This window comes from Rhea pennata, chromosome 6 (genome assembly GCF_028389875.1).
Source record: "Rhea pennata isolate bPtePen1 chromosome 6, bPtePen1.pri, whole genome shotgun sequence".
NCBI classification, from domain to species: Eukaryota; Metazoa; Chordata; class Aves; order Rheiformes; family Rheidae; genus Rhea; species Rhea pennata.
In genome coordinates this window covers 11,069,050-11,090,137 of record NC_084668.1, presented here as the reverse complement: position 1 = coordinate 11,090,137, position 21,088 = coordinate 11,069,050, and the positions used below count along the sequence as shown (strand labels likewise).

Sequence of the window (21,088 nt, the reverse complement as noted above, 5' to 3'; positions counted from 1 at the left end):
CTGTGAGAGCTGTGCTGATCAGCTCAAGCACTGAAATAACTCTCACAAGAAGAATATTGTACCAGTGTTATCTTTAAAGGAAACTATTCCAGAAAATCAAAGTTAGTTTCCTACTTCGAATATTATCTGGAAGCACTACTCTCACCATTAACCATAGGTGTCCACCCTCCCAACACAGAAATCTGAATTATACATCAAAACCAAGATGATCTGATGCTCCACTTTTTCCCTTCTTGATTACTCAGGCAAATCTCTCAGGGACACTTGACTGAGGAACTTTGCTCTCTAAGGCCAAAACCATACAATCCTTTCAGCCAGTAAGAAACATTAAGCCACCCAGTTTGATCTGTTACAGAGTAGATCCAATGCAAACCATCGTAAAGCTCCTCCTCCTAGCTGTCAGCATAATAACACTCTTCATAAAAATTTGGGAAATGCATTGTCATTTCCAAATCTCTTATTGAAAGCAGCAAGGAGGATTAATTCCCTCCTGTGTGATCCAGTAAACTTGCTTGGCAGAAACTTAAAATACAAATCCAAAAAAAAAAAAAATAAAATAAAAAAGAGTACTGCTCTCTGCAGAGCAACGCCCCACACCCTGGGTACATCCAGTATGTTGATACAGCTTAGTGATAGGTGATATATGAACATCACAGCTCTGAATATGGACATTAGCAACTGGTACTAACCATGCAGGTATTACAGTGTCCGTGATGTCAGGTCTTGTGCGCCCTTCTCTACCCACATAGCCTATTATTCCTCCACCACGTCTTCCCCGCCACTTGTTCCTCCAGAGCTGGAGGGATCCTCCTTACATGGCTTTTCCACTACAGGAAGGGGTCTGTCCCCTGGAAAGGAGAGGAGCTGAAAAAGATAGGGGTCCCCAGTGAGCAGCAGCTTCCCATTTTGGGTGAAGCCTCCTAGGCAGAGGTCTCAACCTCCCAGCATCAGCAAGGGAGGAAGAGAGCGAACTACCCACAGGGACTACTGGTCAAAGACACAGACTGTTCAAAACCTTTAACTCTCTTTCTTTCCTCCAGGATTGGGCTTTTTAGGCATCTACCACAATGTTCCTACACATTTCCCTAGCACCCTTCCTACTTAAATCTCTTCATGCTATTCACCACGTGTAATAACTAACACATCACATCCGGCATCCACATGACTCCTAGTGCTTTGCTTTCTATCAAAGCCATTTGCTTTGCTCTTTTACTTTTCACAAGACGGATCTGTGCTTCCAATAATAAAAATGTATCTGTGCTACATCAGGCACAGAGGAGTAATAGTTAACCTAAGAATAGGTACCGAATAATATACATCTGTCATCTGCAACAGGTTCTTAGTGCTTCCGTTCTCCTGCATCTCAATGGTCTCTCTGCCCCACTCCTGTGCTCGGGGGTTCTTCGGATACTCAGCATACGGTGACATCTGGAAATCCCCACTCTTGAAAATGAGTTTACTTATGTCATTTTTATTCTTCCTGTTTAGAAAAGAATGAAGGATAGTAAGAAGGTACAACTTACCCTGTTATCTTATATGCATTTTTGATATGATCTCAGAAGATTTACCATGTGTTGTAAATCTTGACTTGTAATAGCAAACATAGGATAACTCAGGTTGAAAGGGACCTCAGAAGGGCTTTACTCCAACCTCCAGCTCCAAGCAAGGTCGATACGAGGCAAGACCAGCTTACTCAGTACTTTATATCGTTGGGATTTGAAAACTCCAAGGATGGAGATGGCACAACCTCTTTGATCAAGCTGTTGCACTGCCCTACTGCTTTCTTGACAAGAGTTTTTCCTTATATCCAGTCTGAACTTTTCCTATTTCAGCTCATGCCTATTGTCTCTCAATCATCCATCATCCATTGTAAAAAGCCTAGCTCCATCTTCTTGAAGACCTCCCCATATGTATTGGGTTCCTCCTGAAGCTTTCTCTTCTCCAGGTTCAGCAAGTCTCACCTTCTCCTCATCTTTCACAGGCTCCACTCACTGACCTTTCTGGTGATCCTCCACTGAATTTGCTCCAATTTATGAATGTCTCTTCTGTAAAGGATGAGCCCAAAATCGGATGCAGCATTCTACATGCAATCTCACATGGGCTGAGTAGAGGGGGATAATCCCTCAGTCTACTGGCTGTGTTCCTGTTCATGCTGTTGGCCCTCTCTGCTGCCTAGGAACACGGTTGGCTCATATTCAGCTTGTGCCCACCAAGACCCCCAGGTCCTCTTCCTCAGAGCTGCTCCCCAGCCAAGTAGACAGTCCCCAGCCTGTACCATTGCAGGGGGTGCTTCCTTTCTAGGCACAAGACTTTGCATTTCTTATGCTTGAATTTCATATGGTTCCTATCAGCCCATTCCTCCAGCCTGTCTAGGTCCCTCTGAATGACACCTTTGCCCTCAAGAGTTATCTACCGGTTCTCCCATCTTGAATATTTTTTTTTCTTAAACTATCTATCCTTCCTTAAAATCACAGTAAAATGCACTAGTCTTAAAAATCACAGATCTCCTCATCTGCACTGCAGAAATCCAGGACACTGACACCACAAAACATTACAGCTAGCAGTTGAATAAATTCAGACACAGCTAATTAACTACAGGAACAACATATCCAGGAAGACTGTGGACTCCCGTATCTGAAATCTCCAAGTAAAGATTGCCTGTGACTTTAGAAGACATGCTCTGGCTCAAGCAGAAATTGTGGATTTGAGGCTTCTTGAAATGTCATAGTCAGTGTTACAAGAGGATGGTCAAAAACATTTATCATGCTCCCTTTCGGCCTTAAAAATGTATGTGTTCACAATGAAAGAACTGCGGAAAAGTTGGAAAAATAAAAATGTATGATAACTCCCAAGTTATTCAAGCCTTTGACTACTTGACTATAGTACTTCCAGGTAATATATTAATTCTTAAGACAAAAGCCTTACAAGCCGCCAGTTTGAATGACATCAAACGCACCAAATGCCCCTACATAACTACCATATCATATGAGGGTCGACTTTGGAGAAATTTCCAGTTCAAAGCAGTGTACCCTCCAGGAAGGCACATAACCTGCCAAAGTAAGAGCGTATTAACAAGCGGCTATTTCAGTAGACGAGGAGCCAGGACTTGTGAGAACATCCACTCGTCTCCTGCAGAGATCTTCACTCTGAGACCTGAAGGTGCGCGTGTGTCTGAGAGGGAGAGAGACAGAGTGTGAACATGCACAGGACTTGTGCTTAGAGGAAAATTGAGCAACAGCCCAGCAACCTCTTCTGTGGCCTAAACTCCTCCTTTTTTACTTAGCTTGAGCTTTTGGAGACTGCTTCACAGCTGCCCTATGGTTCTAGGTGGGAAGGACCCCTTTGTCTCCCCATCCTTAGGAGACTGATTGCCAGACACATCCTCAAGAGATACTTAATATTTTAGCCTAGCTGGAAGAAAAAAAGAAAGATTAAAAAAAAAAAAAAAAAAAGGGGGGGGGGGGAAGAAAGCCCCTGAAAGAAAGCAAAACCTAAGGTTACAGTCCATCACTAAACTGCTTGCTCGGCTATGACTTTGTCACTTATGTTTTGGTCCTTGAAAGTTCACACGTGTAGCACTAAGTGCTGCGTAACGCACTGAGATGATGCCACGCGGCCCGGGGCTGGTGGTTGTACCTACCGGCAGCAGGTTATTATCAGCGCAATGCCCAGGATGAGCAGAAGTCCCCCTCCTGCAGCTGCGATCACCACAGTGATGAGCTGATATGCTACGATGGGAAAACCAGAGATTCTCATGTAGAAACAGCAATGTCATTGTAAATATTAACATTAGCTTAGCCACGGCCATTATGCAAAAGGATTAGCTGTTAATGTCCCTCATTCCCTCCCTCTGCCAGCCATATTTTCAAGTAAAATAGATGGAGTTGGAGATGTTGAAGGAGGAACAAGCTTCTGTTTCCCTAGGGGACAGATTCTCCTTACTGATAGATCAGTACAACATAAACAATATTTTATTGATTCACCTCCAAATATCTCACTTAGTGAGTGCCTGCTACTCTATCTGCTCTCATGACAGAGCACTCAGAGAAAGGAGATCTCCAAGAAAATACTGATCTTGTTCGGAGATAATGTTAAGTCAACTTTTCAAAGGTCAAAAAATCAAATTTCAACAGAAAATGAAGAAAACAAAACCATTGCAAGAGTAAGTCTATATCTGTTACATTCTAGGCATAGTCATTTATAATTATTTGTTTCAGATTTCCCATTTCAGAGGCAGTAGAAATGAAACGAAAAGAAACTCGGTACTTACGGTTTCCACAGTTGAATCCACCTAAGCCAAATGGGCAGCTGATAACACAAACAACAGAGTTTCAGAGGCTTGGCTGTGGCAAGAGGCCACCAAAGCAATATTAAGAAAGATGGTGGGGATAAGAAGAAGGCAGAAAAGTCACTATACCTCACGCAGGTCTGATTTTCCAGCTTAAATCCATCATCGCAGGCTGAAAAAGAGAGAAGGGCCATGAGCACCACATAGTGGTGCCCAGGAGGTATTTACCATCGCCACTTCCCACTGCAGCTTTGCTCCAAACAGCCTTTGGGACTGACAAGCCTCTCTCTGATGCTGGCAGAGCAGAAGTGTGATGTTCATATTGTCAAAAAAATAGGCATACACTTTTGCTGTCTATATATATAAATATACACACACATACACACACACACACACACACACACACACATATAGGGTGCTCTGTCTAACGTCATTCCTGCCTTGCCTGCTAGTCTAAATGCCTCCAGTCAAAGAGGATCCAGAAGGATCTCAGCTACCCTATGCAATTGCTATCTGATTTGGACAAGACACTGTGCACTTGGACTCACCTCCCACTGGCTTTGATGGGACTACTCAGGGTTTACCTATAGTGCTAACCTGGAGCCTCACATGGTGTAGACAGCTGATAAAATAATTCCCAAGAGAATCTCTTCTTGCACAAATCAAAACTCACTGAACACTTGTATTGTTTCTTACAAAATACCAGTAAAAAATCTGCAAGTCTTTCGGGGTTCCATTTTGCAACCTCATTTAAACAACATTACTTTAACATTGATGCATTTCATTCATTATTTTTAAATGTTAGAACTGCAACAAAATATTATCCAAGCCACAACTGTGGTTAACCATGGGCACTATGGGCAGAAAGTTGGTAAAAAACCTGAAAACTAGCCATTGCTTCCAAAATACAATAATTGCTGTGCTTAATGGACAGATAGCTAATCATCTAGATTATCTGAGAAAATTATACTAAGTTTATAATGAACTGCAAAGGTGATGATATATTAGTCCTGCAATTATCAGCTTCATATTATTGACAAGGTCACTGCTTTTTCCTCAGCAATAGTCCTTCAGTACTGAAAAGCTGCTCTGGTCTAGAGGATGTGCTCCTTATATTATATTTAGCCCTTTGGTCCTTCAAAGAAGTAAGATGTGCGGAAATTCCACTAAAGTGACAATATCTCACTGATCCATGAAAACATCCGAAGGTTCCTTTGCCTTGCAGAGACAGTAATTTGCTGAAATTGTTGAAGAGGTTATTGAAAAAGCAATTTGCCATGAGAAATAACCAGAAGCCCCCCTCTGAGTCTGTCCCTCGTCACAGGCTGACCAAACTACTTAACCGTATTCTTTAGCTGTTCTACACTCAGCTCCGCGGCACAGCCTTGGTCTAGCACAGGACTTAAGTCTCAGAATGGATATGAAGGGAGAAAAACTTTCTAATAATAAGGACTGGAAAGTACAGACAGTCCAAGGACGTTGTGAGGCCTTCAAAGCCAGCTTAGCAAAGACAGAGCTACATAGGATGATGGACACTGATGGAGTCGCTCCGGGCAAAGGGACAAGCCAGACCAGTATACCCAGTGACCTACAAAGGTCTGCAAGGCACTACACAGGGGTCCAGGAAACCACTGCAAAGCGAGCAAAACAAAATAGCCTAAACACCTCCAAGCAAAAGACATAGGGAATAGAAACTGATTGTAAAGGAAAACAAAAATGCTCATGGTTCCCCCCCCCCCCCCGACCCCTGCTGATCATGGCTTCAAAACAGTGGTCAAGAAGCAGCTGTCAAGGGACAACTTCCAGCCTAAAGCACAGGAGCTCTTTAACCCCGCTGAGTGCAGGGAAACCAGCCGAGAGGGGATCGGGGATCGGGGCTGCCCAGCAGAGGTCACAGCTAACCCGCAGCGAAGCTCTCGTCCCCTCCCCGGGCCTCCTCCCAGCACGCGCTCCCAACACGTGAAACACATTGCCCCTTCTGGAGTGCATATTTTCAGAAGCCTGTCTAGGGACGCTTAGCACAGGAAGGAAGCAAGGGTGGACAGACGGACAAACATGTAGCATTACCCATTACAATGTGTTGGCAAGATTGTAATAAACCAGGAGGGACCAGTAGCTTTTCTGTTAGATTCAGAAGTTTGTGGCTGTTATAGTACCAATAATAAGTGATAGTGAAGGCTAGCAGGGACCAATGTGACTTTGGCCTCCCTGTCACAACACAGGTCACAGAACTTCCTTAAATTTAATTCCAGTTTCAAAGCAAATATATGAACTGGAACTATATGCTAGAGAACCATCCAGGCTTTTAATATTTCCAGTGACGGACAGTCAATTGCAATTCTGGGTCAAACGCTCAAAAAGCTAATTTTCCTAGCCAGTAAAAACATTCACCTTATTTCTGGTTTGAATTATCCCAGTGTCAAATTCCAGCCCTTGAATGCTTTCTTGCTGGACTGGAAAAGGTTGTATGATCACATTTCTCTTCCTCACCATCAAATCACTCCTTGGCCTTCTTGTTAAAAAAAAAACAAAAAAAAAAAAACAAAAAAAAAAAAAACAAGTACACTGAGATCCTTGAGACTCCCTGGTTGTTGCAGCTTTTCTCTGAACACGCACGAGCACTCTTTGACCTTTTTGACTTCTGGTTCCCAGAAATAGGTGCCGCAAGCACAAGGATAACAAAGTTTCCCCTCTTCTGCCTGCCCATGCCCCCTAAATGCATCCAAGGAACACGCTAGCCATCTGAACCAGAGCTCTGGGTCCTTTACTTTAGCTGCCAGGCCCTTTCACAGCTCTGTCAGGGTCCTTGCTTTCCAGGAGACACTTCTGGCATGGCCTCTTTGCTACACCTCTTCATGATATTTTTTGCACTGGATTTATTTTTAACTTTCTAATGTGATTTCTAGGAAGGCAAGAAAGAGACCAGAGGTAACTGGACAAGAGATAAAAGCTCAGTCAACCAACAGGCAGGGCAAGATATAGTAAATACCAAAGGATACTTGCTTGGCTCATTCATTACACCAAGGCACCAGCAAAGGCACAAGGACAGGATAGGTTCCTCATGTCTCTCACTAATAAAAGTAGACTGAAAACATTATGGAGCAAATCTTCTACCAAATTTAGTCACAGAATCAGACAATAAAGAAATCTTCAGAGAGGGGAAGGGAGGAATCATCTCCCTCAACAGCTCACTCAAGTTGTCATCTCCATGAAGACAGTTCCAGTCTGCTGAGTACAGCAGCCCCATCTGCCCTGGCCCAGCCTGCTGCTTGTCACATGAAGAAGGACTAGAGGAAAGCACAAGCAGATGCTGGAGCCCAGTCTCATTTCATCACCTCAGCCTGTGTAGGGCACATATACCCTGAGCAATGTTTCCAAATTGAAATGCTGTCTTGGGCAGAAAAAGTTCCCGGCTCTGGCTGACTAGGAGCTCTAGGGCTGAGGAGAGGGCAAGCAGGATCCTGAAGGTGCATCTCCTGGTCTTATTCCACTTACAGCAATGAAGAGCTGCATAATTGTCGATGCTTATTTTTTTTTTTTCTCTTCTCGGATCCTTTTTCTTGCCATTTTGCTTTCCCTTCTGACATTTTTCCTGCTCCTTTGAACATGCTCTCAGGAGAGCTCATGCTGTCACATTCACTTGGTGAGCTCTCAAAGATGAACAAGGAACAGAAGGAAGGTTTAAGTATGAGGGGCCAAGTAAAGCTCTCAAGATTTGCTTTTCTATTTGGGATTCCTTTACCACTGCTGTCCAGAAAGAGATATAAGGGGTCTCTTCAGAAGCCTTCCTGATGTGAGGAAGAATGGAGAGCCATTCCTTGCACTGGAAATGCCCTAGCCTACTAAAAAATAACATGCAGTGGGGCATCTTGTACCAGGAAGGTTGAAACCCAGTAGCTACCCAGAGCTGACTGAACTGAGTAACCCATCAGCTGAAATGTTGAAACTCTCCTTGACTCAGAAGACAAACCTTTCCTTGGTCCTCAGGACACTTTTGATGGCAGGGCTTCAAGTGCGCCCTAGGTAAGAGAAGCAGAACAAAACTTGGAGGTCTGGGCTGCCAACCCCCTCAGCCCCTCTGCTCCCCCAGCTGCACTCAGCTTCCCATTCGGGATATTGCACGGGGCTGTACAATCCCTCCTCACAAACACTAGAGTTGGTGTTACCACTCCTGAGCGCTCAGTGGGCTATGGACCACTTTCGCACAACCCACAACCAGGGCTGGTGGCTGGGAAGACCTTGGTTCCTGTTTAGCCATTGGGAGGGTGGAATTTTTTAAAGAGTCTGGCATATGGTATGCTGTATTTATTGGTGAGGATGAACCTAAATATCAAGCTGGAGGCTGTGATATGGCTTTTCAAGAGTGTTGAGTCCCTTTAAAAATCTAGACCAGCCAGCATACTGAGATGAGAACAGAGTGCTGCTGAAAACCTGGTATCTCGAGAGAGCATAGCATCGGGCAGTTAGCTCTGGTGCTGCTCTAGTGCATCCCCTATGACCAACAAGCCCCCAGATTCATCTGGTCTAAATCCACTTCACCTACTGACAGCACAGACCTGAAGGTGAAAATGAAGCCTGAAGACATTCTGGTAGTCTATTTTGCACAGCAAGCAAGACTCAAAAATAGGGAGTAATCACATCTACCTGGCTAAACAAATGCTGCATCTCTTGGCCCTCTATAACCCTAGTATCCAAGTGCCGCACAGATGTCAGGTATTTACCTTCGCACCATCACTTGGCAAGAGACGCAGCCAAGAAACATGGAATAACTTTCCTTGGGACCTTGCTGCCAATGATGGAGCAGGAATAAGGCAAGAGCCTCCCAGGAGCTGTCTCAGCTCCCTACTCACTGGATGACCTCTTCTCTCTCTCTCAAGGGTAGGTGGAGAGAGCCAATCTTTCTTAATAAAAGTCCTTTCCACAACAAATAATGATGAAACTAGGGAGGAAAACCATAAAGGAGAAATGTTTTGCCTTCAGTGGACAAGAGGCAGGACAAGAACGCAGCACCCAAAGGTGCCCATTTCACAGACGCCCATTCCAGAGCTTGCAATGCTTGAGTTATTTCCAGCCACATTTCTCCCACCCGCTGACTAGCTTTGGAGCTAACCAAGCGTCTCTTCCTCTTTGAACAGCCTACCCTGCAGATGTTGCCAGAAACAACATATAAATCACTTTTAAAACTGTTCATCAGAAAACTTGATTTCTTAAGGAGCCCCACAGCAATGACCACTGTAATGAGCGAATGGACACGCTGATCCTACATGTTGTTTTGACCACTGGTGCAATGATAAAGAGCTTGTTTAAGACATAGTGAAACAGATTTCATGGCCTAAGTAGTTAAAAAATAATATAAACCTTGAGCTTAAAATTTCTATTAGGAACCCCGTTGAAAAATAAATCCACAGTTATTCTCAGATACTTGCTTATTTAAAAAATATTGATGATGCATTAATATAGCTTGCAAGTTTAAAGCAATTATCTTAAGTTCGCTGAGAGTTCAGACAAAATCCAAACAGGCAGAGCTGCATGTCATCTCTGCTCCGTGCCACTGAACTGGAGCCCAGAGCACTTGGGCCCCCTTTCTCCTGTGTCTCGATCATTCTGACTCACAGCATGCTCCAGAAAGAGATAATATTATTCCTAGAGAGACCATATCTTCAGTGTCTACTGAAAAGTCCCCTAACAAAACAAAAAAACCTCAGTTGCTAATATTTATTCATAATATTGAGCTTCTTAAGATGCATGGCAATACATAGTGCACGCAGACACACACACACTCACACGGTCATTTCAATTGGCACCAAAAGATTAAGCAGAATCCAAGCAAAATACGTTGCATAAAGAGCCATACCTCGGCAGGAATGGTCCATCTTGTTGTATTTGAAGTACCCACTCTTGCACTGGCAGAGGGCAACGCCATCGAAGTCGGTGCATTCAGATGTTTCCTTGTCGCATTCGGGGTCCTTCTGTTTGCACAAGCTGCCAACTGCCGGAAAGACATGGATATCAGCACATTTCTCCCTAAATGCACCATTATGCACATTTGCTTTCCCCAGGCATCATATTTAGGTCATGCGCAGCTTTCGCTTTCTTTTTCTTAATAATATTGGTTCCATTATGAGACAGTCAACGCTACTACATGTCACAATTTCGTGCGCATCTACCATCGACCGTACAGGCAGGCAGAGTGGGTGAATAATAAATATTTCAGCTTGCAGGCAGAATGGGAAATTAAAAAGAAAAATTTGTTTTGACTCAAGCTAAAACACATTTCCCCCGAGATGGTTCAACAAATCAATTTTTAATTTTAAGTTTATGTCAAGCAAAACATTCTGCTCAGCCCAAAACAGATTCTTCCATTTTAATTTTAAGCATGGCATTTTTTCACTTTTAACACAAAGAAATTGCCCTTTCATTTATCTCACTTTGAAGCATTGTCTTTAAAACATCAGATTTTTTTAAATGTGTATTCAGCAAAACTCAGTGTGCATGCATTATGGAAACTGTGCCATCAAATTTGCATTTTGTACTGGGTGGCTAGACTAAATGGGATGAGCAAATGAAAAAAACATTAATGGTATTATTTTTATGAAAAATGTGTCATCCATGTGGAAGTCCTAACTTTTATAAACTCTTCTCTAATAGGTTCTCCACCCCTTTTTAATCAGACCTCTTTTCTTTAAATACTTATGTAAGAATAGAATTTGTTTCTTAGTAATTCTGTTTATGTTAGAAACTCAAATTTACCAAAAAAATTGTACCTGAGGATATAATGGGAATTACAATTGCTGGATATAATGTGAGTCACTCTACCAAAATCATTTAAATCAAGTCAATCCACAATGGTGCTTAGGATTAGGTACAGAAATGCTTCGCAGCCTGAAAACACTTGGAACAATTTTTGTGTCATGCGCTTTCATCGATGCAAAGTGGCAGCTGGAAAAATGCAGCTCCCAGCTGCACTAATCCGCTTGACCAGAGGGACTCGGGCGGCTGTGACGCCGCGGTGGTGTCCACAGTGCTGTCCCCGTCCCCGTCACTGCCCTGGCTGCAGCAGCGCCCCGGCTCCCCGCCACGCCGGCTGAGCGGGACTCATGGCTTTTGATCTGGCCGGGACCCACCGTCATGCCACCGACACGAAAAGCTCCCGTACCAACGCCTGTAATCCGGCGTGTGTGATGTTTTTGCAAAGGGGCAGGTTTCTCACACAACAAGGTGAAGACAAGACGTGAAATCTGCACTGGCTTTCCTACTGCGGGGCTCTGGCGACGACTCCCATTTAAATGGGATAGAAGTTTCAGAGGATATTTTTTTTCTGAAGGCCAAAATTTTTCTCATAGAATCACAGAACAGTTGAGGTTGGCAGAGGTCCCTGGAGATCAGCTAGTCCAACCCCCCTGCTCAAGCAGGGCCTCCTAGAGCACGCTGCCCAGGATTGTGTCCAGACGGTTTTGAATATCTCCAAGGATGGAGACTCCACAACCTCTCAGGGCAACCTGTCTCCTCCTTTTACAAAAGAGCTAAATATATAGTCCCTTGCTTTCCACTCCCACCACAACCAATTCAGACGCTATCTACCTCTGTGGAGCGGTCTGAGGCTTGAGATGAACTGGCAGGTCTCCGAGGAGGACGTGCACGCTCTGATGTAGCTTTTCACGCTGCTGACAACATCGTAGAACGTCACGTTGGAGGCCAAAGAGAACGTGGATCGCACCGAAACATGGACAGCGTTGGCCTCCCTGACAAAAAACAAAACGAAAGAGCTCTGAGTATCACCGTTCAGTTTGCTTTCGTCACTTCTACGTTATATGTAGGACTTACTAATACAGGCAATGGATCAGACGCACCCAACATGCATATACACCGGAAAAGCGGTGCGCTGTAACAGACCTCTGTCTCGCTTTAGAGTCGGGACGAGCTTACACACGCAGAGGTAAATAGGGGACTGGATGGGAGGCTGCTTATTTACTTTGACGCCAGCCACCGATCAGTCCTAGACAGCCCTGAGAAAAGCCATGGCAGGCTTCAGCTCCTCGGCAAGCCTGTGCCCAAGGCGCTCGGGCACCAAGGGAGCGGCCGGCCGAGCCACGCAAAGTAGGACGGCGTCTGCTCTCCAGCCAGCCCCGTTTTATTGAACACAGCGCTGGAGAGCGACTCCCAACGGGGCGTTTGGATCCATAGCTGAGCACCCCGAAAGCCCAAGCTTGTTGCAGTGTCAGATGCCATTCCTCACCCTTTCCCACCCACGGTGCTTTGCCGCAGCCCCTTACCTGGTGGCCTTCACCACCGAGCGGTGGTACCCCGGCAACCCGGCCAGCGACGCGTTCAGCTGCAAGGAAGAGCAGAGCCGCCTGTTACTGCCCTGGGGCGGCGCGGGGGGACACGGCACGGCGGCGGGGACGGCGCTGCGGGGTCGCCCGCTCCATCCCCGGCTGTCCCCACAGCGGCAGCGTGGCACCAAGGGGTCTCTGAACTTCTCAGCAGTTAGTTTTGCAATGAGAAAGCAGCGCTGTCCTGTTGCCAGCAAGGGAGGGTTGAAGTCACCCTTGCACAGCCTCGGGCACGGAGGAAGACCTGGCGCTTCAGAAATCAGCATCTGCCTCGGGCCCCGCTGTGCAATGACTCAGTGATATGAGGACCATATCATACGGGTGCTCTTCAGCAGACAGAATATTATTAGCATTACAGTCAGGCTCAGGAAAATGCATCCCAGTGTACTGGTGCTGAGTAAACAGGGGACAAATGGACCACCTCAAAGAGTGGCTCTGCTTTCTTCTCTTCTGCCAGGCGTCTCCTTTCTCATTGGTCCTACTTGTACCTGATCAGGAAGGTTCAACGACTAAAAAAGCTCAACGACTAAAAAAAGCTAAATCCACAAACCCGGGTCTCGTGGCTTCCTGTTGCATCTGTAAGAGGTCTGGAGGGAACCTGTATGACACAGAATTGCAGATGCCCTGGCACTGACACTCACCATCGCAAGGATCTCCGTCTCGACGTGGAGGAGTTCTGCATACTTCCCATGAGTGATATTTGGTTTCAGGGGAACCTGGCCAATAAATACTCTTACTAAAAAGGAGAACAAGACGAGTTAGTTGGAACACGTGCCTCCCTACCATGCGCAGCTGAGATTTTATACAGCTCATATGAGAGATTATCTGACTGGAAAACTCCCTCATGCAGCAGGCAGAAAGCTCGAGTCTGAGAGCTATCATACCAATAAGGCAAAAACTCTGTGGAATTTTTCCCAAGAGTTTCTGTGTTATTACCACAGTGCCACTTAAATTCCAGAGCTCAATGCTGCTAAACAATCAGCATTTCACCATAGAGTTCATCCATTTCTGCGAACCAAAGCTATCTGAGCAATACAGACTAATATACGGGGATCCCTGGAGCAGCAGAGAGAGATGGGTAAATTTACTAGCAATACAGTTTCTGATACCGGAAATATTTACAATAATTTGGGGTAAATATGTTAAATTTGGGTAAATTTTTACCCTCCCTCAAATGGAAGAAAATCAAATCAAGTCAAAATAAAGCATTATAAAAAGGACATTTTCATTTCTAAGCTGTTGGAGAGAATGAGCAATGACATTTGAAAGGAGGTCCAAAAGATGTATTTTTCCATGCTTAGATTCATATTTGATTCATGGCAGCAGAATGCAATAATCTAAGTTGTCCAGACTTGAAGAGATAATATCCCTAAATCTTTTATTAAATGTCATGAGATACTCAGTGGAAATGAGAACTCAGAGCTCAAGTTTTATGCTCTACCAGAAAAACAAATACAGTTTCAGATAACATTATAAAGCCTCTAATTCTTTCCCATTTTTTCCCATCAACAGAGCCTATCTTCACCACAAATCGCGTATCAGACAGCTCCAGTATAACAACTCCTGGTAAAAATGAGACAAGAATCACCTTCACAGTATTTATATGATCTGCCTGTATCCCAGCAAAACAACTCCCTAAGTTAGATTCTGACACATTTTGCCACAAGGAAATGTTTCAAAATGCCCTTCAGGGACACCTCAGTCATGTTCTCTTAGCAAAATTTCCATGCCACTAATCCTCACTGATTAAGGATCAGAATAAATGCTACCAAAACAAATTCCCATCACAGCGGGACACCGTAAGGTCCTTGGGATTCAGAGTCCTTTAATATAAAGGTCCCAATAATAAGCATGCTGCACAAAAGCCATTAAAGGTATGAAACTAGACCTTGATCTTACAAAGACTTTCACGGCAGCTTAATTTTATGCACATGGTTGATCCCACTGAAGTCAAGTTACACAATAGCCCTACTCACTTCCACGAAGTCAAGCCTCATCTCCCAGTTTTACAGGCCTGGGACCTATGAGAATCAGCAGAATTCTTTTTTGGGGTTAACACATTAAAAGCAGAACTGGCACGTCTGTCCTTCCTAACAAGCCTGAGCCCACTGCTCTGTTTCTGTGTTTTGAAGGCAGGCTTAGAGATCCTTAACTATCGCTGCCTTTGCTCCCTGGGGCATCCTAATGCGGCAGGTGTTAGACGCTGCACTTGTATAAACAATAAAGGGCTCTTGTTCAAAGTGGTGGCTGGAAGGTACATTAAACTCTTGAAGAACTAGTTTGAGTCTTGGTTAATTTATTTCAGAAGATTACGTATAATTATTTCCATCTTTTTTCCCCCTTAGTTTTTCATTTTTGCTCTCTTACCTAAATTGCACTTTCCTTTTTCCAACTCATACCCAAGAGGACACTGACAGATGTAGGAGCCATGGGTGTTGTTGCATGTGGCCAAGGCAGGACAAGGATTGGAAAGACATTCATCCACATCTACAAAAGAGGAAAAAATAACACAGCCTGTAGTTATAGAATTGCAAAAATCATCAACTGCTGCACTAAAAAAAAAATCAATTTGGCTCCTCTTCTGTGATCCTATGAGCATTATCAGATGATTCATTGCACCATTTGCACTTATTATTTATCCTGTTCTTAATTGTTTTGATGGAGCTGAAAGAACAAATACAAACCCCTTTCTCCTGAATATTCATTATAAACCTCTTGGGACCCATGTTAATATTAATACCTAGCTCATCTACATCATTGCTCATGTGCAGATCTCCAAGTGCTTTTCAGAGATAAACAACATTATGGTTAGGCATGAAGGGACAGATGAAGTGACCTTGACAACCAGAGCTCAAAGTGGAACCAGGGCTCCTAATACTCCTAGACCCAAGTTCTGCCCTTTTGGTCCAAGTTCTTTTTCCATGAATTATGGGAACCAAAGCAAGAACTTCAACATGGATCAAGCAGTCTGATGCAGTCTACAGATTTACTATGAGAGGCGTAGGCAGCCTTGGCTCCTATTGCCTCCTTTCCCAGAGCTTGTGACACTGCTGGTAATGCATTTTCCATCGTGGGAATGGCAGGTTGGGGAGCAGACAGCAGTTGTGAAATAAGATATTTCAAGGGATCAATGATGATAGTTTCAGATGCTTCACATATTAGACAACTCAAAATCCCCTGAAGAAGATATCTAATACTTCCCCTTAAAAGAAACCAAATGATCCTGTCCTGGTCAAAAATGCCTTTCCCGCTGTGTGTATGACTCATGGCATGCACACGTGCAAGGTCAGTTCTGCAAGCTTGCCCAGGACAGGACACTACATGGCATGCAAGCCAGTTTGCCTGACACTTGGATCTGTTTTGCAGCTCCTGCTCAGGACTCTGATGGAAGGATGGATTTTGTGGTTAAAGCACAAACCAGAGGACTCAAACTCATATGTGCTGTTTCTGATGATGCTACAACACCCTGTGGCATCAGGTAGGCCATACAGACCCAAGCTGGCCTCTGCTTTGGGACACTATTTGAGGTAACCTCCATGTTTTGAGCAGTCTGGCAGGGCTAGCTTAGCACCAGCAAGAAGACAATCCAATGTCTCTGATCTAAACAGCCAGAAACGAGTGGGCAGATTTTAAAATGTTGGCTTCTTTTTCCTTCTCTATCCTTCAGTTTGTTGTTTTTTACAGTTGGGACATGAGCAGCCTTCTCCCTTACAGCAATTAGAGTCTTATACTGCACTAAGTCAGGAGCAGGGGGAATGGTGAAAACATTAGCAGCTATTCCTTGTTTTCTCCTCCAGAATCTTGAAGTCTGACAGCAGTTTCTTCCCCAGCCTTAACAATCATGATGTCAGGATGGGACTACTCTACAGCTCACATTTATTCTGCTGCTCTGACAGTGGGACTAGTGCATGAGAAAGGCAAACCAGCCAGGGTAATCATTTCATTAGCATCTGTTTTGAAGATGTTATGGAGCTGTAAAACCTTATTAAAGCTCCAAGTACAAAGCCTTACATCCAAGAGAGCCAAAAAAAAACCCAAATCTTTTTCTTTATGGTTAATGGCAAAATCTGATATTTAAAAAATGGAGTGACTTGGCAAAAAATGTGACTCAGACAGTAAAAAGGCTATATTCCATTATTTTTTGTTTAAAAAAAGCATTCACCCACAGTGAACTTTTTGTATGAAGTCATAGCTATAATTAAAACCAATCAGCCTGAGAAATAACCTTTAAATATTTAGTTATTGGATGTAGCATATACTTTTATCAGTATTCCATGACTGTAATGCAACTAGAGCACACAATATCCTACAGTGGCATTAGGGTCAGGTTTCTGAACCTTAACTACAAAATCAATTTCAATTCTTATGAAACATTGCTTAATATACTTACTCAAGAAGATAAGAAGCCTGGTAGCAGTAATAAATTAAATCTTTTATTCATCCACAGGGCTTTTTGCCATCTAAACTCCACTCCTGTGGTTAACTGTTGCAGTTAACCACAACTACCCTTTCCAAACTCTCCTATTCTCTGAAGGATGTGAGTCACCATTCCAGCTCGCCCCTCGAAAGAAGTCCCCCTTAGCCAAGCAGGAAGATTCCTGCTTTTGCAAAGCTATGCATTCTGGTTTTACATGGTGAAGAATTTGCCAAAGCATAACCATCCCAGTTTCTAATACCAACCTAGATTCACAGAACACTCTTGAACTACAAAGTAACCAAAAAGCAAATCTGAAACACTTGCTTAGCACATTTCTGAGCTTTTCTTCCATAGCTGTGGTTGCACCAATACACGCGGCAAGACTGTGGTATGTAACCTAACAGAAGAAGGGACGAGCCCTTTAGGAGATTATTTAGTGAGACGGGGAGAAAATGATCATAGGTCGTAATAACAGAACGATTTCCAACACAAATACCAAGCACTAGCCAACTGCCTTTTCTCATGAAGAAATGCATATTGATCTGTTTTTCAAGAGAAATATAAAGATTGTGCATCCTAAGCATACCTGGAAAGCCATTCAGCTTTTATTTTGAATTTCCCAAATTTCAGTTTAATATTTTCATCAAAAACACCACCAAAATGTTCACCTTTGTCAAGCAGTTCTTTCTGATTGCTAAATCCTGTTCTTAAAAATATCAAGAAAGAAGACCAAATTCTTATCCTCCAATCCTCCTGACAGCAGACTTTTTCACTATATAACCTTCTAAAGACCCTTCAAGTGGGACCACATGCTCCTGGCCCCCACATCCCATCTCCAATGCTGATGAGCACTGTTAGAAACACTACCTGTGACAGGTGATGACCTCCTCAGCCCTGCTGTGCTACTCAGCAGAGTGACAGTTGTTGGTTTGGGAGCAGCAGTCAAAGTAGTTGTAATGCTTACAGTGGTCTTGGTGGTTGGAGGTGCTTCAGAAGGACTCGTAACTGGGATGTTTTCCTCTGTGACCTTACCAGAGTCTGCAGTGTTATGATTAATGGCTTCTGCACTTTCACTAGTGGCGTAAAGTGTTTTAGTGGCAGTGGACGTTTGGGGTCTGTTGGCTTTCGTAGTGCTAGGATAAGCCAGGGTTGGTCTGTGAACTTCAGGTGTCGTCAGCACAGGGGTTTTCACTGTGGTCAATGCCACTGCAGGAGGGACAACCCTTTGGTTTGTTGTGCTTGACAAGGCACTGTGGGGTGCTTTGGTCGTCCCAGGACGTGGGGTGTCACGAGCTGTGGTGAGCAACGGCGTTGTCTTTCCAAAGCTGCCCTCCTTGGCTGAAGCAACTGTTGGCGAGGGGCTCTCAGTTGCCTGTGCAGGAACAGAAATGGACACGGCACGGCTGCTGAGCTGCTCCATGGGCTCTGTGGGAAGGGGAGGAGACCCTGCAGAGATGAAGATGGTGCTGTTTTGAGGCTGGTGCACTTCACTAGGCTTGCTGGTCTCTCTGGCTGAGCTCCCAGTGATGGCAGCTGTAGAGGGCACCTGTCTGACTTCGGTGGTAGCTACAGAGGTGTTTGCTTGACTGCTGTCATTGGGCTGCGACACAGAAGATGGTGAAGAAAACAGAGGTAATAAAGATGTTAACAAATAAGACGGGGAAAGCAACGAGGAAGTGGGCACAGCAGTTGACGAAGCCTGTAGAGGAGGCGATGATGCCATCATGGAGGAAGACAGTAGCTCAGATGACTCTGATGATGCAAACAGGTAAGTTGGTGACGGTGTTGATGACAGGGAGTAATGCAGTGAGAACGCTGAAGAAGAGGATGGAAATGCTGATGAAGATAGAGATGATCTGTCAGTAGGCAACAACTCAGAGTCAGTATCCAAGACAGTTGCATTTTGTACAATGCCTGTGGAAGCAGAAGTCAATGGTTTGGAAGAATACACTAGCAAAGGCTCAGTGGATGGTTCAGTAAAACTGCCCTCTCTGGAGACATTGCTGCTTCTGTCCTGGGTCACAGAAGAAGATTGAGATGAATCAGAAGGGCTGGAAATTTCTGAAAAAAAAGTGGAACTTTCCGAGGAGTCAGCAGAGGTGCTACTATTTGATATAGACAGGAGGGTCCTTTCTCCACCTCTGGTGTATGTGGTTGAAATGTATGTGCCATCTGTGTGAGAAACAGAGGTCCTTTTCTCAGCATCAACGCTACTGATTGGCTGATGGCTACTTGGAAAGCCTGGAGTAAAAGCACAAAATGTATCAGAAAGTCAGCATAATAAGAAACTATTTTGATTTCATATTAAAGTCGCTTGCTAAATACAGAAATGTTCTTGTCTGTGAATTGGCCCACACTCCTCACCAACTTGTAATGAAGTGACCCAAAATACTAGAATTCTGAACACCATCCAAGTGTCACTATCGAATCAGAAATCTTCTGCGTTCCTTAATTTATTCTAAAATGTTGAACTCTGATAGACATAAGGTTCCCGTGGAAAGCATAGGTTTCTAAAAACCTCTTCTTCCAGTACTGCTTTTTCAATGTGATTGAGCACTTGCTGTTCTGTGATATTTTGCAGCAGGCTAAGAAAGAAAATCTATCTGTTCTCTTTATCTGTCATGATTTATAAAATTCATATCCTCCCTCTTAGTCTCCATTCTGTACTAAAGGATATCAATCTTCTTACGTCAATTTGTTTCTAGACTCAGTGAACTACATGCCTCTGTAGGGTGAAATTATTATGTTAATTTGTAGCTTATGACGAACTCATTGATCGAAAGCTTTGCAGGCAGGAAACCTTAAATGAATAGTACATCACTTGCAAAAATTCAGATTATTCAGCATTAAAGGTGCAGTCAATCTTACAAGGGGAATTTCAGGATTTACAGATAACTTCAGAAATCTCAAAAACACTGAATAGGATCTTCAAAATTCAAAATTTGGTTTAATTCTACAGTTGACTTAGGTCAGCATGAAACACTTCTGAAAATGTCACTGACAACAGATTAGTTAGGGTGCAAACAAATAATTCAGCCATCAAAGACAGCTTCCTTGCTAGCGAATCACTAACCTGCTTCAGCCTTGAGGATTGCAGTTTCCCTTCTGGAATGATTCCCCTGACAGATGGGGTTTGGCTTTGATTTTGCTATTTGCACCAGCACTCAGATTGAGGAAAACATCCCCCTGACGGCACCCACGGATGATATTTCAGGTACCAGTGAATGAGAGTTTTGCACACAACTTAGGTAAATCCAGGAAAACGTGGACTTTCTCTCTTGCCCGTAAAACACACGCACACAAACACACTAACTTACTTGAGAGATCATTTTGGAAAGATGAGTAAGTCGGTATCTTAGAAGAATGTGTAAACAGCGTCTCCGTCGCAAACCCAGTGAAACCCGTGCTGCTCACGGAGATATTAGGAGTCCTGCTCTGCTCCATGGGCACCGAGCGATTCGCTTCGGAGGAATTAGCAATTTCTGTGTGCGACGTGGAGCTCTCCGTGCCTCGGGCCAGCGTGCCATTCGTCACAGATCGCAACGTCCTCTCTCCACCTCCAGTTACTGTGGCTGAACTGTATATAGAACCAGTGTAAGGGCTGGAAATCCTTTTTTCTGTACTTGAGCTGCTCAGTGAGGGATGGCTACTTCCAGCGGCTGAAATGGGATCAGAAAAGTGGGCACTCAGTTTTATCATCTCCGCTCACAATATACTTGTGAGTTCTACAATAATTTTATCTCGAAATACAGTTTAATAAAATTGCACAGACAAATACAGACTAAACAGATTTCACAAATTGAACATAGACTTAACACACAAAGCCTATTCCCTTGAAAACTTTAGAAACAGGCCTGTGTAAATGTACAGGGACAACGAGTATCATTAGAGTCATAATGACATAATTTATTTAGAATTATTACCCAACCCAGTCAAGTAGTAGGCAATTCCCATGCTAAGGAAACACAGCTCAGATTCCTGAGACTTAAACACCAACAGCTGCAAATACACAGTGCCAACAAGCAGAACCATCACAACTTGTAAATGCTG

The 21,088-nt window shown here is 43.9% G+C and overlaps 1 protein-coding gene across 8 annotated transcripts in view; it reads right to left on the bottom strand.

The window, feature by feature from the left end:
* HEG1 (heart development protein with EGF like domains 1) overlaps positions 1-21,088 on the bottom strand; it is a 45,833-nt gene that overhangs the window by 7,055 nt on the left and 17,690 nt on the right. For 4 of the 8 annotated variants that reach the window (XM_062578987.1, XM_062578986.1, XM_062578985.1 and 1 more), the window contains 11 exons: positions 20,356-20,697; positions 17,906-19,279; positions 14,989-15,108; positions 13,263-13,357; positions 12,562-12,620; positions 11,870-12,030; positions 10,143-10,277; positions 4,418-4,460; positions 4,271-4,308; positions 3,641-3,728; positions 1,306-1,480 (listed from right to left, as the gene is read on the bottom strand). In XM_062578987.1, coding sequence (XP_062434971.1) covers positions 1,306-1,480; positions 3,641-3,728; positions 4,271-4,308; positions 4,418-4,460; positions 10,143-10,277; positions 11,870-12,030; positions 12,562-12,620; positions 13,263-13,357; positions 14,989-15,108; positions 17,906-19,279; positions 20,356-20,697 — 2,630 coding nt within the window. Of the gene's footprint in view, positions 1-689; positions 865-1,305; positions 1,481-3,640; positions 3,729-4,270; positions 4,309-4,417; positions 4,461-10,142; positions 10,278-11,869; positions 12,031-12,561; positions 12,621-13,262; positions 13,358-14,988; positions 15,109-17,905; positions 19,280-20,355; positions 20,698-21,088 lie in introns of those variants that run through there. The other 4 variants (XR_009958794.1, XM_062578990.1, XM_062578989.1 and 1 more) reach the window with 4 other exon arrangements.